Source organism: Schistocerca americana, chromosome 4, assembly GCF_021461395.2.
Source record: "Schistocerca americana isolate TAMUIC-IGC-003095 chromosome 4, iqSchAmer2.1, whole genome shotgun sequence".
In the NCBI taxonomy this organism is placed as follows: domain Eukaryota; kingdom Metazoa; phylum Arthropoda; class Insecta; order Orthoptera; family Acrididae; genus Schistocerca; species Schistocerca americana.
Genome location: NC_060122.1, coordinates 818,697,774 through 818,716,800, shown reverse-complemented (window position 1 = coordinate 818,716,800; position 19,027 = coordinate 818,697,774). Strand labels below are relative to the sequence as shown.

Here is a 19,027-nt window from a genome sequence, read left to right as displayed (position 1 = left end):
GTGGGATGTGTTATGCAAAATTTTTATCTTCATATTTCATTTCGTTGTTGGTTGCAAAGCAATGTTCAGCAATTGCTGATTTTGTAGGCTGCTGGAGATTGGTGTGTCATTTGTGTTCAATGCACCTTTCTTCGATTGTGCAAATGGTTTGTCTGACACATGCTTTTGGACATTCACTTCATATGCAATATACCCCAGATTTCTGGAGTCCCAGGTCATCTTTTACAGTCCCTAAAAGGGATTTGGTCTTTGCCAGTGGGTGGTACACGCGTTTGATCTTTTATCATCATAAAATTCTACCTATTTTTCCAGATATGTTGCCTGTGCATAAAATGTAGTATATCTTTTTGGAGTGGTCATCATTGGGTGTTGACTGTGATGTGGTCTTTTGCTTGAAGACACATTGAATTTGGCAGTCACTATAGCCGTTTTTCTGGAACATGTCCCTGTGGTGGTCTCATTCCAGTTTTAGGCTTTCTTCATTGCAGATCATGCAAGCTCTGTAGACCAGCGTGTTTAGCACTCCTTCCCTCTGTGACAGGCGATGACAGTTGGAGGTGCGAAGGCACTGGTCCATGTGGGTTTTCTTCCTGTAGACACTGTGTTCTAGTGTTTCGTCCAGTTTTCTCCATACCAGAACATCCAAGAATGGCAGCTGATTGTTTTGTTCCACCTCCATGGTGAACTGAATTTGGATGTGTGCTGGTGTGCTGGTGTTGCTAGAAAACTTGAGAACTCATCTTCCATGCGAGACCATATGATGAACATATTGTCAACATGTCTCTAAATGACTGCCTATTTTTGTGGTGCTGATTCTAGCGGCTTGTCCTCAGAGTCTTCCATGTACATATTGGCTGGGTGACAGAAGGATAGTTGCTACTCGCCATATAGCGGAGGTGCTGAGTCGCAGATAGGCATAACAAAAGCTTTCAGCCAACAAGGTCTATGTCAGAAATAGACAACAGACACAGACACACACACACACACACACACACACACACACACACACACACAAACAACACACGCTCACTCGCGCGAATGCAACTCATACCTGCATAAAGCCCTTGTTGGCCAAAAGCATATTGTGCGACAGTCTTTTTATTGTGACTCTCAGCATTTCCACTATATGGTGAGTAGCAATTATCCTTTTCAAAATATTGTTACATGTTACATTCCATCCTGGATTTTCCATTGTTTGATTTTGCCAGGTGACAGAAGGCTACCCATAGGCACACCATCAGTCTGTTTGTAGTGACGTCTGTCAAAAATAAAGTATGTGGACATGATCGTGAAACTGAATAGTTTGGTGAAGGAGAGCCCAAATTTCTTTTCAATAAGGAGTCACTGGAACTTATTTAAAATAAATTAGGGTCCTCTTTCACTAAACTATTCAATTTCGTGATTTTGTCCACACATCCACATATTTCCTTTTGACAGACATTACTATGAACAGTCTGATGACATGCCAAAGGGTAGCCTTCTGTCACCTGTGGTGACCATTATGTTCATGGAAGGCCATGAGGGCAAGGCACTAGACTCAGAACAATTAAAATTAGCAGCCTTTTACAGATATGTTGCGTATGTTAGTCATTTGGCGTCACAGGAAAGATGAGCTCTCAAGTTTTATTGCAACAACTGACCTCTATCCACAGTTTAGTTCACCATGGAGGTGGAGCAAAATGGTCAGCTGCCATTCTTGGATGTTCTGATATGGAGAAAACTGGACAGAACACTGGGACACAGCATCTATTGCAAAAAAACTCACACAGACCAGTATCTTCATGCCTCTAGCTGTCATCACCTGTCACAAAGGGAAGGACTGCTAAACATGCTGTTCTATAGAGCTTGTGTGATTTTTGATGAAGAAACCTCAGGAATGTGTTCCAGTAAAATGACTATAGCGACTGCCAAATTTGATGTGTCTTCAAGCAAAAGACCATACCGCAATCAACACCCAGTGAAGACCAACTGAAAGAAGTAGCCTACATTCCATCCATTGTCAACATATCTGGAAAAATCAGTAGAATTTTACAATGACAAAATATCAAATGTGTATACTGCCTGTCAGCAAAGACCGAATCCCTTTTAGGGACAGTAAAAGATGATCTGGGACTCCAGAAATCTAGAATGTATTATGTACAGTGTGAGCGAGGGAATGCATATGTCAGACATACCATTCACACAATTGAAGAAAGGTGCACGGAACACATATGGCATACTCTCCTCCAGCAGCCTACAGAATCAGCAATTGCTGAATATTGCCTTGAAACCAACCACCAAATGAAATACGGAGATACAAACATTTTGCACACACATCCCACTATTGGGATTGTATATGCAAGGTGGCTATCAAAATATGGGTACATAAGAACCTCATTAACAATGAAACTGGATTTCAGCTTAGTCAGGTGTAAGGCTTCAGCACTGAAAATTCTTCAGATGCTCTGGAAACAGAGCACCAAGCATGAGGAAAGTGGAGTGCAGACTGAGGCCCACTACTCGAATCCTGAGCATGAGCTACACCCACCACCATGGCTGGCACATCACACTACCCATATATGGGGACTGGAGGGGGGAGATGAATGGTATATTACACCCACTGGTCCAGGATGTCAGTCAGCAGGAGTAACCTGGTGATAAGGGTATGTTATATCCTCAAAAATTTGTTCTACACTGATCAGTCAACCTGGCTGCATGCCTGAGAGACTTTGAAGCAGCATGTTCACTGGGAAAACCTACAAACTTGAATTTTTCTTTCTCCCTTAGGCAGTTGAAAGTCTTGGAAGATAATTAAATATTCAATACACCAGCTCATGCTAAAATGTACTGTTCAGTGTGTTTTTCTTTAAATAATTTGGAATATGATACTAGTGAACTGTAGTTTAAGAATTAGAACTGGAATCTCTGATGGCAAATGTAAGTTAATTTGATGGTGAGAACCCATGTACTGAAGGAAGAGAACCCATGTACTGAAGGAAGTAGATTTTCATCCAAAGAATTTAACAGATTCTCCTTAGCATGGGTTAATGATAATATAGGTGCCAAATTTATTGTTTATTTGGTTCCTGTTATTTTTTATTTATTTTTATTTTATTTTTTGCTCAGTGTACTTCTTACTGCACTGTCTGTAGAATTATTCAAAATTATATAGAAAGTGACTGAAGTCAGATAACTGCAGTTTGGAGGGCTCATTTGGCTAAAATTATTAACTGAGAACCAAAATCAGTGTAGACAGCCCTATTTATGACATATTATTCCCAGGATTTGACTAATTTAATTTTGCTTTTCTTTTCCTTTATTTATAATGCAACATTCTCATTCCAATTCCCTTTCTTTTACTGTGTCCAATATCATTATACATGCTGTATTTATTCTCATAATACTCTCAACAGTCCTATTTCTTTTATTGTTCAGCATTTTTATTGTCATACACATGAGAAATGGTTGCCCATAAGAATATGTTTACAGCAGCATCCTTTGTGTGAATGAAACAAAAAATTGAGGGCCAAGTCTATTTGAATTGACTGTGTTGTTTCCTGTTTTTTATATGTATCTCTAGGAACTGCCCAGTATATATTTTCACAATGAATAATTTTTTAATGTTTCTATCTCACACAACTTGACCAGAAGAAGGGATCGGTTGGTAGGACATGTTCTGAGGCATCAAGGGATCACCAATTTAGTATTGGAGGGCAGCGTGGAGAGTAAAAATCATAGAGGGAGACCAAGAGATGAATACACTAAGCAGATTCAGAAGGATGTAGGTTGCAGTAGGTACTGGGAGATGAAGAGGCTTGCACAGGATAGAGTAGCATGGAGAGCTGCATCAAACCAGTCTCAGGACTGAAGACCACAACAACAACAACAACAATCTCACTATTTATGCATGCACTCCTGATTTTACTCCTATCAAGTAGATGGAAAAATGGATAGTGTTATTTCCTTATCCAAATGAAGGAACCTGATTGATTTCTGAACATCCAACAGCCCTGAATTTCATTGTAAAGTGCTGCTTTTATTTTAAATCATGATATCTAACAAGTAGCATTTGTAATAACTTTTGTTCTTTGTGAGTTGGCAGACACTAACTAATTCATAATATATTCCTTGTACATCAATTTTCACTTGATAAACCATATCATTTAGTTAACTGATGCTGTTCACAGGTCAAGGGAGATGTGGAAATTACACGGAAGATTACAGCCACAGAAACAACTGAAGTTGAGCATAAGGCAAAAACACAAGAACGAGTTGTCCAAGGGCCTGTTGTAAGGAATACACATTTATTTACTGTATTTCCATAAAGTGTCCTTTGTCAAGTAGAGAGAAATGATTTTTCAGGTTTTTCTTCTACTTTTCATGTATACAGGAAAGACACTCATTTTAAGCATTATTAAATATAAGTTTCTTTATGAAGCTGTTGATTGAAGCCTGTACGACTCAGTGGACAGAGGCCAGACTGCAAATCCAAAGGCCTGGTGTTTAATCTCCATTGAGTAATAGGATTTATTTCTCATCACTTCTTCCATCTTGTAAGTGATATGTTGATGTTAAAAATATAAAGTTGCATCATTATTCAGAGTCCATGTTTAACTAAAATGGGATAACTAACTCAGTTCAAAGGTCAGAGGCAGACAAGGGCACACAGATTCAATAGACCCATGTTCAAATCAACTTTCAAGTTGACCGCCACTTTTATTTTATTTACTGCCTAAATTAAAACAAACAAATAAATAAAGACTGAAATATCTGTAACTGATATGTATCCAGTAAAATAAATATACCAACTGTGTACACTATACTGAGGCCTTAGCCAACATAATGTGGTCAGTGATTGTGAAATTTAAGTTATTAGAAATAAATGTTCCTATCTCGAGAGCTACGGGGAAAAAGACAATACAATACAAAAATAGTTAAGAATGTTTCAGAGAGAGTAAAGAATGAATTTATTAGGAGAAAGATCAGTAATAATATATCTGTGAGAACCATTTTGTTTCTTTCTGTAGCATTCTAATAATTTAAGGTGTTTCAGATTCACTGTGATGCACCAAACTTTAGTAATACTTGATGGGTAATTTTAAAGAATACTTAAGAAACTACAAGAAACATCTTTTTTGTTACAGAAACCTGCTAAGCCTCCATTTTTCACCAAGAAGATACAGCCTGTCAGAGTATTTGAGCAAGAGCAGGCTAGATTTGAAGTTGAATTTGATGGTGATCCACTTCCAACAATAAAATGGTTCAGGGAGGATTTCCCAATCCAGAGCTCGGCCGATCTTCAAATACACACATTTGGAACAAAGTCAGTTCTCATCTTGAGACAAGTGTTTATGGAAGATTCTGGTGTGTTCAGGGTAAGTCATTTCTCTGTTTCACAGATTTTGGTACACTCCACTTGCTGTTAGTCTCATTTGAAATCTTTGTAAACTTAGTTGTACATTAACACTTAGCCCTTTTTGAGTGGGAGAACGGGGATCAAAGTGTATTAACTTCATTGTTATCTATGATTACTGACAGGAGACAAAGAGTAGCACCTGGAGTGTCACCAGCACAACAACACTGGTTCTGCAAAAGTATTCCATTAAAATAAACAGATTATTGAATATACATCCTGTCTATGGAAAACAGCTAATACCATTCTTCTAATTACAAGATATTATTGTTCACTCATTGTGTTACAACAGTGTGACAAAAAAGTTGTCAACATATGGTACAGAGATGAAAAATTTGCACATAAAATTATGGTGTTTTCTTCAGGAAAGATGTGGCATATTGTTAGGCATATGAACATCTGATTTTAAAAAATAATATGCAACATATGAAATAACAGCAGTTTTTGATGACATTGTGTGAAAATGGTAATTGTAAATGAAATTGTATGAAAATAGACATTCTTTCAGTTCTTGGGGAAAAATATGGTTTTGGGGTCAGCAATTTTCCAACATTGCCTTTATGTTTTGATCTATATGACAATAATTGCATTTCATAATTGGTCACAAAAGTGTCAAATTTATTTGTTGTCTGATATCAGGATAGCCAACAATTGTGTCTGGCTGTTAACATTAAACTTCAGGTTCTGTATAGTTTTCCTCAGTTCATCTCCTGTGACTGGTTTCAAGAACATGCTTCTGATTGATTTTTGTGATAACTTAGTAACCTTCTTTTGTGGACTATTTCTTTCCAATTTTAAGTTCTTTACCACATTTATATAGTTATCATTGGGTATGTTAGCTATTTCTCTACCATCTGTAATGACTGTGTTGTTTATTTTCATTGATCTGACATATGTTTCTTTGTTTGACCTAGCTTTTTCCTGCCTTTCACCGTTAATTGCATTCCAGTCTGCCTTTGCCTTGTTTCTTGAGTTCATTATGGTAGCATTGATTGCTCTTGATTTTGCCTCTTGTATTATTTTTCTATACTTCTTTTGTAGCATTTTATAATTTTCAGCTTCATCCCTCTGTCTCAGATCCTGCAGCGTCCTTCACAGTTCTGTTATTTCATGGGTAATCCACTTTACCCGATCCTGCACCTTTTCTTGTCTCTTTAGTTTGTGGAATTCGACATTAAACTAGTGTTTAATTGTTCTAATAAATGAATGATATTTTTCATTTACATTCTGCACCTGTTGGGCTTCATTCCAGATTTCCATGCTTAATACTGTCTTGAAGATGTTACTATTTTTTTCACTGATGTTCTTGATTTCTTTGGTGGTTTGTTTTGGTTAACATATTATGTTCTTACTTCTGCAGAGGCAGATCAGCTGTCCATAATGAACAGATATTTCTGTTTGGACTACATGTGACTCATAGTTAGACCTGCTAATGTTGGCAACAATGTTGTCAATAACTGTCTGACTTTGAGAAGTCACTATGGTTGGTGCAGCCATTGTTTCCTCCATATTGCATTGTAATAACAATTCTTTAAAATCTTGTCTTCGTTTTGATTCTTTTGCCATGTCAATATTGAAGTCTCCACATATAACAACGTTTTTCTTCGTATTCATTCTTAGTAAGTTGCCCATTTTTTTCCAGAAGGATGCTAATCTTGCCGCTTGTTGATCTGTATGCAAAAACACTGTAAAGTCATTAGTCACTGCACCAGTAATTTCAAAGTCTTTTTTTCTAGCTATAGGTAATCTCACACCTTTACTGTTTGCAGTCTTTATGTGCTTTCCTGTTTTAATATATATGGAAACTCCACCAGCTTTATGTTTAGATCTACAGAAGTAACTGAATGAAATATAGCACTTTATTCTCAAGTTAGCTACCTGGGTTTCAGTTAGACCATGTGCATTGATACATAGTACGACTGGTTGTATTTCACGTAGGACTACTTCTGCTTCTAGTTTCTTGTTACTAATGTATTGAATATTCTGATGTAGTACTTTTATATAACTTTTCTTTTGTTGACATACTTATTGTGGGCTGTATTCTGAGAGCATATTGTGCAGTCCCTCCTTTTTTGTGTGGTGTTTATATTTTGCTTTTTCAGCTGCAGCAGTTGGTTCTTCTCCCCCAATCATACCATATTAGTTTCCCTTCCTTCTGACTATTTTGCAGACATCTGTGAACATTCTGCTGAGTGTTATGGGCCCTAATCTGTTTAAATTCAAGCCATCTTTTCCAAGGTAGTTTTCACTCAGAAGTTTGTTTGGGTCTATGAAAACAGCATCAAGATGATCAAACTGTTCTTTGATGGCATAATTTATTTTGGAGATATATTTGTCACTCACTGGCCTTCTTTTTATGATTCTGCTAATTTGCATACACAATGTGGCTAGATTAACCTTACTGTCAAGAAAAATTGTTGGCTATCCTGATATAAACTGAAAAATAAACTCAGTACATTTGGTGACAAATATGAATTGCGGTTATTGTAACGTAGCATAGTCAACAGCTGGCTCCAGAATCATATTGCTGGCAGTGGTTGTTATCATTCTTCCAGAGAATTTCTTTAGGAGCTGCAACTCTTCTACTAAACTCTCTTTGTTTGAGGTTTCATGAGTCCTGTGCACCAGTGTGTTGATTATGGCTTATTGTTGTCAAGTGACACGAGGAGTGGAAGCATGCAAGTATAAATGTGTATACATTGTTTTATGGCTAACACTTTGTGTTAATGTGCCATTTGGTCTTTGCTTGACTAACACGAACAGGAATAAAAGCTTGTTGTTCACTTCTCTCCACTTCATGAATCTGTGTTTTAATACAGCAAGTTGAAATGTTGCAAATCGAGAAAAAGCAAGGTGGTTTGGAGACCACTGACTCAAGAGCATGCTTCCTTAAATGTGTTGAGTACAATTTGTGACAGCAGCCACTCCATCCATCTCTTAAAAGTAATTTATGTCAATCATGAAGTAAAGTCACAAAAAATATTGCCAAGAAAAATGCAAATATAACAAAAAAATTGAGAAAATGGAATCCCAACATATATCATGCAAAAAATCAATATTTTCCTGAACAATCATACTTTGTATTGGTTTACCATTCTGATGGAAGAGTATTGAAGCAGACGGATGAGACAGTGAACAGGAGAAAGGCACTTATAAAAAAAGGTGGAAAATACTTACTTTCTGGACAAAATCTCATGATACTCTTGGTTGCCTGGAAAGCATTAGGAGAAAATAGTGGCCATGGAGCTCTCTCTCTCTCTCTCTCTCTCTCTCTCTCTCTCTCTCTCTGTGTGTGTGTCAGTCTCTCTCTCTCTCTCTCTCTCTCTCTCTCTCTCTCTCTCTGTGTGTGTGTGTGTGTGTGTGTGTGATTAAGCATTTTCCTCCTTTTCTAAATGTGTATCTACTGCTTATTGCCTCCTCTGTTTTGTTGTGGTTGTAAATACATAGCATCTTCCATCAGAAATTTTCCATGTACTGTTTCATGAAAGTAAATAATAGCAAGTTATAAACATGTGTTTAGGACTTGTAAACATAAATGTTGCAAGCTTGAAGGAGAACGAGCACATTATTCTCAATGATCAAGTCTTTTACAGTTGTACGTGAAAGACAGAGAAACAAAAAAGCAAGGAATAATTAAGTCTTAACCTTCAGTTGTGGTTGTTCACTGATTATGAATTGAAGGCATGGTCAGAACTAGTCAAAGACAAAAATACATTTCACAGATAGCACACAAATTACACAGAACATGTATGGAAGACAGTTGTCAAAGATGTATATTAAGAACTACCAGTTACAATACAGTATGGGTTATGTGCTTTTAATTTTCTTCACGTTTGGAAGAACTGGCTTCCATATCAGTCAAAAAAATTAAAGAAACTTAGGTGAATGAAAGAGATACTGTGTGCAGCTTTGACCTATAGTATCACAATAGTGAGTCTCATGTTGTGTTACCAGCCAGCATATTTGAAACAAATTTTTTGTACTGAGTACACACAAGAACTGTGTAAGATTCTGACTTTGCCTCTTGTTAAGTAGTATTCTAATATTTAGGCAGAATATTGTAAAGGTCTCAGAAAAAATTATTAGAATTAAGTTAAGTTGGGTATACATAATAGGTGCTTTGGGGACTGCAGTTAAATGATTCAATTTATTGTCCTCATAGTCAAATTATCTGAGGGAATGATGTGAAGAATATACTGCATACATTGCTAAAAGATGTGCAAAGTAATAGTTTCAGAGTAGTCTTTTATGTTATGTATTATGGAATTTTTATTATTATTATTATTATGGAAATAATTTTTGCATAGATTGCTATGAGATAATTGTGTGAAATGAGGACAAAGATGCATTTTAAAAAGAGAAAGGCTCATAAATTAGAATTGAATTAGAAAAATATCCATCATTTTATTGATACATATTCAGATTATAAAAAAATTCTGTGATTTCTGCACCATTCTTTTCAGGTTGTAGCTGAAAATCGTGGAGGAGTTGCTAAGTGCAGTGCAAATCTAGTAGTTGAGGAAAAGCGACGCCAAGGACGAGGTGGTGTTGTGCCTCCAAGTTTCCTTACTACTATTGAAAGCAGTGTTGTAAATTCTGGAACACTTGTGCGATTTGATGCTCGTATAGCGGGCACACGACCTATTGATGTCTATTGGTTAAAGGTTTGCATAACCACTTTTTATGTTTGATATGTTTGTTGAAAAAAAAACAAAAATAGAAGTAAAAATTCTGAAAATGGAAGTTTAGAACAGAATAAAGAGTATTTTCTGTTCTATTACAGTTACTGTGCCTGTGTCATTGTGGTAGTCATGGAATGGAGTGATTTTACAAAAATTTAAGTATTATTGGCATATAGAAATAGATAGGCAGATTGTATGAAACACTGGTTAACTATGCACATCCTTTAAAAGTGCCCACCGTCATCTTGTACCTCACAGTGCAATGGCTTAGATGTCTCTTTCAAATTGTATAGTCTTTATTTCTAATTTCATTTCCTTCCACAAAGCAAGAGCTTTCAGTTATGTGAAGTATTATCATTCATTGGCATGTCTGTTACAGCTTCTGGGATCGATGGCCCTTTAATCTATTCATACCTAATCTTAATGCATATGCATGCTATTACCTGTTGACATTATCAGTGTCTCTCAGACTGTCAAGACTCATAGGCATACTATTACCAGTTGACATTATCAGTGTCTCTCAGACTATCAAGACTGAAGGTCCTATACTTCTTACTTCTTCCAAAATGTACTCTGCCATTGACATTCACTTTTCATTTTTCAGTTAACCAACCAGGGATGAATAAATGAATTCATGTGAGAAAATAGACTTTGTTATAGTTTCATACTCTCGCTTCCTTCTTTTGTGGACCCAATATCTCCTATGCAACCAAAATTGCATTCAATATTATGAAATGGAAAGTCACCACTCACCATATAGTGGAGATTCTGAGTCGCAGATAGGCACCACAAAAGACTCTCACAATTAAAGCTTTCGGCCATTAAGGCCTTTGTCAACAGACGACACACACACGCGCGCGCTCACACACACACACACACACACACACACACACACACACACACACAGCCATTAAGGCATATGTCAACAATGGACAACACACACACACACACACACACACACACACACAAATGCATCTCGCAGACACAACTGCAGTCTCAGGCAACTTAAACCACACAAATTACCTTCAGTTTAATAGGTGAGAAGGTAGTGTGTTTGTCCTACTTTTGGCTCTGTTAGTCATTTTATTGCTCATACTATTTTAATAGTGAATTATAGAGCTAAATAAAAATGAAATGGAATATGGTTTCTGAATATCATTAGTAATCTCAGAAGCACAAATAAAAAAAAAAAAATGAATGGTTGAAAATTACATAAGTACTATGTACTTTAGTGGACTGAGCCAAGCCAGTGGCCATTATTTCTTGAAAAGGGAAAAAGTGTCGTGTAGCAGAAGCATAGAAGAATGTTTGAAAAATTCATTAATTATGCAATTTAATACATTATTTTTCAAGTAACAACATTTATATTCTTTCCTGAAACTTCTGTAGAAAATTGTAATCTTAATATTCAGTTTTTTGGCCCTGAATTTCCATGTAATTTTGTAGTTTCCATAGATCATTATTCATCTGTGCAAATTGTTTAGCATTGTTCATCTCCTGTATTTGAATTTGTTCATTATTCTCTTTAACCTGATAGGGCTTATAAAAATTTTCAATTTTGTTATAAATCTGCCATTATTTTGCCATGGCAGTGAAAAGGATCAGATGATAACACCTATATTTTGCAAAGAAATTGACAACTGACATTCAATGGAACAGCAAATTTGCTGTTCCTAGTCATTTTGTACAACAGTGACTGGTAACAGTACACTTGTTGTTTTGTTCACTATCAGTAACAGTCATGGTAAAGCCTAACATAAATTTTTGCAGTATTATAACTTTGGAAAATCGAGTTCAGATTCAGTTAGCCCTGCTCATGTGGGCTGTTTTAAAATATATTACACAGCAGTTCATTTAATTTGCTTATCAATCTTTCACAGAATGGCAAACGCATACCATCATCAGATATTCGATACAAGACATTGGAAGAAGATAGTGTGAATACCCTGTTGATTATTGAGGCTATACCAGAGGATTCTGGAACTTATGAATGTGTGGCAATCAACAGTGCTGGTGAAGCACGTTGTGAGGCTGAATGTCAGGTTCGGTCACCCACACAACAGAAACAACAGCAGCAACAGCAACAACAACAACAACAACAACCAGCAGGAAATGTAGCACCAGCAATTATTGAACCACTAAAGGGACAGGTCGTGAAAGAGGGACAGCCTGTTACATTTCAGTGCCGAATTTCTGGCAAACCAGGTATGGATATACATAAATTATCTAGAGTTCAAATATATTCTAAACTATCATGAAGATTTGCTCATTATAGTGAAAGACAAGCCTCCACTTTGTTACTTCTTTGTACCCATTTCTTAGATGTTTCAGAAAATATAGGGACAAGCAGTTCAAGAAAAAAATAGGAAGAGTATGTTGGGCAAGCAGCTTACATAAAATTCAGTCATATGAGAATGTGTCATCCACTTTGCCTTCTGAAATTAAGAAAACTATATATTCTCTCAAAAATAAAAGCTCATCTGGATTTGTTGAGGTTTCCAACACAGTACCAAATACTTGTTCCCATGGGATAAGCACTGTTTTTTTATATGTAGTGCATCGCTAACTCAGAGCATTTTTCCAGAGAGATTGAAATATGCCATTAGTCAACCCACCTAGAAGAAAGATGATAGGACAGATGTCAATAACTATTGACTGGTTTCACTACTGACATTTTCCAATTTCTTAGAACAGTGTGTATTCTGGAATAGTATTCCACCTGAGCAACTTCAATATCCTCAGTAAATCACAATTTCAGGTGGTGGAAGGTAGAATATCAACAGTTATGAAAAGGATGATTGCTGCTCACCATAAAGATTACAGGCTGAGCTGCAGACAGGCACAATGAAAAGACTGTTACACACAGAGCTTTCAGCCAAAACCTTCTTCAGAAAAGAAAGGAAAGTACCCACACATTCACACAAGCAGGCACAACCCATGCACACATGGCCAGTCTGGCCAGAGATAGCACTCGTGTATGTGAGGTGTGTGTGCTTATGTGAATGTGTGGGTGTTTTCCTTTCTTTTCTGAAGAAGGCTTTGGCCAAAAGCTCAGTGTGTAACAGTCTTTTCCTTGTGTCTGTCTTAAATCACAGTCTGGATCTCAGAGCATTGCTGGACTGACTAAATAACAAAATAATGCCAATTGGTATTTTCTGTGACCTGTCTAAGGCATTTGACTGCATGAATCATGGTATTCTCCTAAATTAACTGAGGTGTTATGGAATTGATAGTATAATGAACAAATGGTTAATGTTATATCTAACTACAAGAGTGTAGAAAGCTGTACTTGATCATTGAAACAGTTTAAGCAGGGGGGATTATTCTGACTGGAGAGAAATCACTTATACAGCTCTACAAGGCTCAGTATTAGGTCTACTATTGTTTCTCATACAGCAACAGAAGAAATGTTAAATAATATTCTTGAAAGTATTATTGAGTTTGTTTTCTGCGCACATGGTCTCACTCTCAAGTTCAAAAAGACAGAACATATCCAGTTCTGCACAGCTAGAGGTACTACACCAATGGTAAATGTAACACATGGTGAGGAAATAAGAACTAAGATGGAAACGTCAAAATTTTTAGGTGCCCATATTGATAGTTTTTTAAACAGAGGAAAAAAAATTATTTAGAAACTCCTAAAACAATTTAGTGTAGCAACGTTTACACTTTGAATCATTGCAAGTCATGGGGAGAGACAAACCAGTAAGTTTCCTTCAATAATGTCATATAGAATAATGTACTGAGATAACTAAATTTTAACAAAGAAAGTGTTCATTGCTCAGAAACGGGCTGTAAGAACAATGCGTGATCCTCACCTACAATCATCTTGTAAATATGAGCTTAACTCATTTCACAGTGTTATGATTAATAATACAAATGCTCCACAGGACATGAAAATAATTGGAAAAAGTTTGTCAAAATACAACCTTATTTTATCATTTGGAGTTGACATTAGAATTGTGACTGGGATAAAATGTAAGATAAATTACACTTTCAGTCACAAATCATGAATTTATTGACAATGTATTTCAAAGCATTGGCTCTAATTCTGTATTTTAGGCAAATGTCATCCCTCAGAGAGCCAACCAGAAAAAGTGAATCACAAGTTGTACTTAATAATGGCAGAATTTAGGGTCCTGATGTGCCTATGAATAGTTGAGTAAAAGTACTCAACGAGTGGTGTTATGTTTAGTTTACGTAAAAGTATCTGTGATAATGTCAGAAATTAAGAGGATATAAAATGCTGACTTCCAACAGCAGGAAAATCTCTACCGTACTGAGACAGAGGTATATACTAACATTGTGTATAAATTTCAGTATTGTGATGTCTTCTCTGAAAGTATTTGTCTAAAATATTGCTTTACATGGAAGTGAAACTCGAACAAGAAACAGTACAGTACTTTTATTCAAACTGAGGCAGGATGGCGGGGTTGTACGGTTGGTCATGTTCACTCTTGTGTGGAGTTTTGTTGCAAACATTCATGAAAGGGGGAGGGCAGTTAGTGATTGGCCATGTTCACATAGAATGTTGTGCTGTGATATCATAAAGTTGATAGATGATGTTGCTGTTTTCACAAATGTGTCAATCTGTAATGAAATGGAGCATGCCTGTGATAGTACTGGATTAGTATGTACTGGTTCATGTATGGGACTGCTATTATATCAGTCATTCACAGAAAGGTGACCAATGGCTAAAGGTGTTGAGAATGAAAGAGGGATAAGGCAAACTGATATTTTATGGGTTGCTCAGACAGGTGAATATCATAATGGGTGTGGTGGAAGGGATTCTGGAGTAAATATTTCTCATTTGAAGTCATGCAAGAGGAAATGATTCATTTGGTAAGAGATAATGTTTTAAATGGTGATGGTAATGTTTTAAAAAATGATGGTGATGCTGTTGGTGCAGAGCGCTCCTGTGTTGATGATTAGCAGATGTTGGTGGAGTGTTAGGAGCATGGGATAGCATGATTATGGTTTTTTATGTTCATAGTATTGATTCATAACTTTAATACAACAAATATGTTACTTAAATAATCACGTTATGGTCTTCATTGGATGATAATTTATTTGTCATCACCTTAAGCACTTCAGGGTAAGACTCTACGAGGTGCGTTTTTTAAGTAAGTACCATTTTGAAATTAAAAAAAAGACCTGCTAAGGTATCTCAATAATTTTAGTTTTACGTGAAAGCCTGTACCTTAATCTACTTTTTTACATAATTTTCGTCAATATTGGGGCACTTGTCATAACGTTCTACCAGTTTGTGAATACTCTCCTCATAGAAGTCTGCTGCCTGACTTGTTAACCACTGCATCACCACTGTTTTGACTTCGTCATCGTCTTGAAGATGCTGACTGCCCAGGTGTTTCTTTTAGTGCAGGAACAGATGGTAGTTCCTGGGCGCAAGATCGGGGCTGTATGGAGGATGATCTAGAGTTTCCCACTGAAAAGGTGTGATGAGATCTTTGGTCTGGTTTGCCACATGCAGACAGGCATTGTCTTGCAGCAAAATGATGCCCTTGCTCAGCTTCCATGGACTGTTGCTTTGATTCTGGTGTGACATAGATCATCCATGTTTCGTTGCCCATAACTTAAGAAATCATCACCGTCCTTGTGGTACCGCTCAAGGAAAGTCTAAATGTTTGGTTTTGTGCACATCCGTCAACATTTTCGGTACCCAACGCATGCACAATTTTCGGTAATTCAAGTGCTCGGTCACAATGCCACACAAAACACTATGAGAAACATTAGGAAAGACATCCCGCAAGGAGGAAATTGTAAAGCATCTGTTTTCTCTCACCTTATTGTCCACTTCCTGCACCAAACTTTAATTAACGACCGAAGGGTGCCCACTCCGTTGTTCATCATGTACATTTGTGCGGCCATCTTTAAATGCTCTCACCCACTTTCTTACCATTCCATCACTCATAATGTTTTCTCCGTGAACTGCACAGATCTCACGATGAATATCGATTGCTTTTAGACCTTTAGCACAAAGAAATCTTATAACAGCCTGTACTTCACAGTCGGTAGGACTCACGATTATCGGAGGCATTTTAAACACTAAGTACACAACCTAAACAAGGAAGAAACAGACTGTAATGGCGTCAGTGTGTAGATTAAGGTACAGGCTTTCATGTAAAAATAAAATTATTGAGATATCTTCGCACGTCTTTTTTTAATTTCGAAACGGTACTTACCTAAAAAACATGCCTCGTATGATGCATTGTTCATTCCGTATATGTGATTACTTAATTCTCTACCCGTTTTACATATTGACAAAAATGTCTTTTTTTATAGTCAATTAGTAGTTTATGAGCAACTGTTTGTATTGTTCTCTGATTGGTTACTTTGTAGTTGTACATTTTGGTTCGCAATCGTATTTCTTCACCTACACCTTTGGTGCCTCATTTCTGCTAAGGTCATGATTTTTTTGCTTTATTTAATACTGATGTGTCTTTTATAGCCATTAATAGCATTTTGTTTAGGGTGAATTTCATTTGCAACCAACATTAAGTGAATGGATGTTAATCTAATGTTCATGTTCTCAGTTCACTCTAAGCCACATAGTACTTGTTTTCTGTGTAGGGTGGACATCATTTTATACTGTGGAACACTGTCCACAGAATGTATTTTGTATCTCATTCCTGTGCGATTGCCTCCATCAAGCTGCATTCTTAATTTTTTTTTAACTTGGTGGAGGTTATTGTGTCCATTAAATTAACTTTCCATTTTTGATTTATGAGTTTCATGTAAATACTTTGTGCTTTTTTGTTATTTTGAATTGCCACCAATTCTGATGATGGTGAATGCTCTGAATCGTAGAGGATGATGACAAATAAATGACTATTTGATCAAGATGTCACCATAACAATTCATTTCATATCATGCATCATTAAAATGCACTGCTGCTTTTCACTTGCAGGTGGCAAGTAATAAAAATAATTAAAACTGTAATGTGTGTTTTCTGTTTTCCCTTTCAGCTCCACAGATAAAGTGGCAAAAGGCTGACACTGTCATTAAGCCATCAAAATACTTCCAGATGCATAAAGATAATGACATATACACTCTGAAGATATCAGAAGCTTTCCCTGAAGATGAGGGTACCTATAAATGTATTGCTTCTAACCCTGTTGGATCTGTAACTCTCTCCGCACAGCTGAAAGTTCAAGGTATGTAACATAAATTACAGACTTATTATTTATATTAAAAACAAAGATTCCATGACTTACCAAACGGGAAAGCGCTGGTAGATAGGCACAATAAAAAAACACACAAACACACACACAAAATTTCAAGCTTTCGCAACCCCCGGTTGCTTCGTCAGGAAAGAGGGAAGGAGAGGGAAAGATGAAAGGATGTGGGTTTTAAGGGAGAGGGTAAGGAGTCATTCCAATCCCGGGAGCGGAAAGACTTACCTTAGGAGGAAAAAAGGACAGGTATACACTCGCACACATACACATATCCATCCACACATACACAGACACAAGCAGACATATTTAAAGGCAAACTCTTTGCCTTTAAATATGTCTGCTTGTGTCTGTATATGTGTGGATGGATATCTGTGTGTGTGCGAGTGTATACCTGTCCTTTTTTCCTCCTAAGGTAAGTCTTTCCGCTCCCGGGATTGGAATGACTCCTTACCCTCTCCCTTAAAACCCACATCCTTTCATCTTTCCCTCTCCTTCCCTCTTTCCTGACGAAGCAACCGGGGGTTGCGAAAGCTTGAAATTTTGTGTGTGTGTTTGTGTGTTTTTTATTGTGCCTATCTACCAGCGCTTTTCCGTTTGGTAAGTCATGGAATCTTTGTTTTTAATATATTATTCCCATGTGGAATGTTTCTTTCTATTTTATTTATAGACTTATTATTTAAAAATAAATAGTATAGTTTCATCTAACATGAACTAATTTTCATATTACTTCAGCTCCTGACTCACAAGAAGTCATGCCTACCATTACACCACTGCGAGATGTCACTGTACCAGAGGGAAGCTCAGCACAGTTCAGGACAAAAGTAACAGGAAAACCAGTGCCAACTATACAGTGGTTCCGTGAAGGAGTTCTCATACCACAGTCGGCAGATTTTCAAGTAAGTTGAAGTTATATCATTCATTTAAAAGTTTCTTCTCATTGACTTCATACTTTTAGTTGTTGTGATATTATACACAAGAGATTATTTTCTGTAATAGGTCAGGGTGGAGTACAGCCAAATTTCCCTAAAAAGGAGTTTTGTTTTTGTAGTTCTGTGAGTCAGCTTATAAACAAAACTAGATGTACAGCAAAAAATTTTTGTTGTTAACTATTTTGTGCATAACTATTCTGTAGCCCAACATCCTATGACATGCATTCCAAAGTGAAGAGCATGAAGGAAATACTCTACTGGTCACAGTTTGGATCCAATCTGACATTATAAAAGATGGAAGCTATAAATGTAATGAGTCATCAAATAGTTTAGGCATTGAACTGTTGATAGACACATAAATGAGACTGGGAAATTTGCCAGCTCTTGGATGATTTCTTGTTCAGAGCTGTAGAGTACACATATGTGCATGGCTACATTGTCCTGTCTCACTGTGTTGTCAGCTCAACTAGGATTGAGGGCTTGTGTTGGCTGGAGTGGGAAAAGGTAGGAAGATAGCAGCAAGCAGGAACAACAGTTGGGGAAGGGGGATGGGAATGTGGAACCGGTGAGGTTGTTCTGGCTGCTTTGGGGGGGGGGGGGGGGGGCATAGACAGCACGTGGCGGTACGGAGGAACAGATTGGGAATGTGAGGTAGGATTCATTAAGAGGCAGACTGTGGACAGGAGGATGTGAGTGCAAGATCAATGAAGCTGAGTGTCATGAGGCAGGGATGGAGATGGATGTGGGGCATGAACTAGCAAAGGTTCAGGCCAAGTGGGTACAGAATCGAAAGATGTGTTATGAGAACAAGTTCACTTTGGAAGGGGT

General features: G+C 37.0%; 1 protein-coding gene across 1 annotated transcript in view; it reads left to right on the top strand.

Annotated features, from left to right (window-relative positions):
• Positions 1–19,027, top strand: part of LOC124613827 (titin) — a 524,266-nt gene that overhangs the window by 215,575 nt on the left and 289,664 nt on the right. Inside the window, exons 68-73 of the mRNA XM_047142550.1 lie at positions 4,167–4,268; positions 5,124–5,354; positions 9,856–10,056; positions 11,955–12,279; positions 17,061–17,249; positions 18,003–18,166. Coding sequence (XP_046998506.1) covers positions 4,167–4,268; positions 5,124–5,354; positions 9,856–10,056; positions 11,955–12,279; positions 17,061–17,249; positions 18,003–18,166 — 1,212 coding nt within the window. The remainder of the gene's footprint in view (positions 1–4,166; positions 4,269–5,123; positions 5,355–9,855; positions 10,057–11,954; positions 12,280–17,060; positions 17,250–18,002; positions 18,167–19,027) is intronic.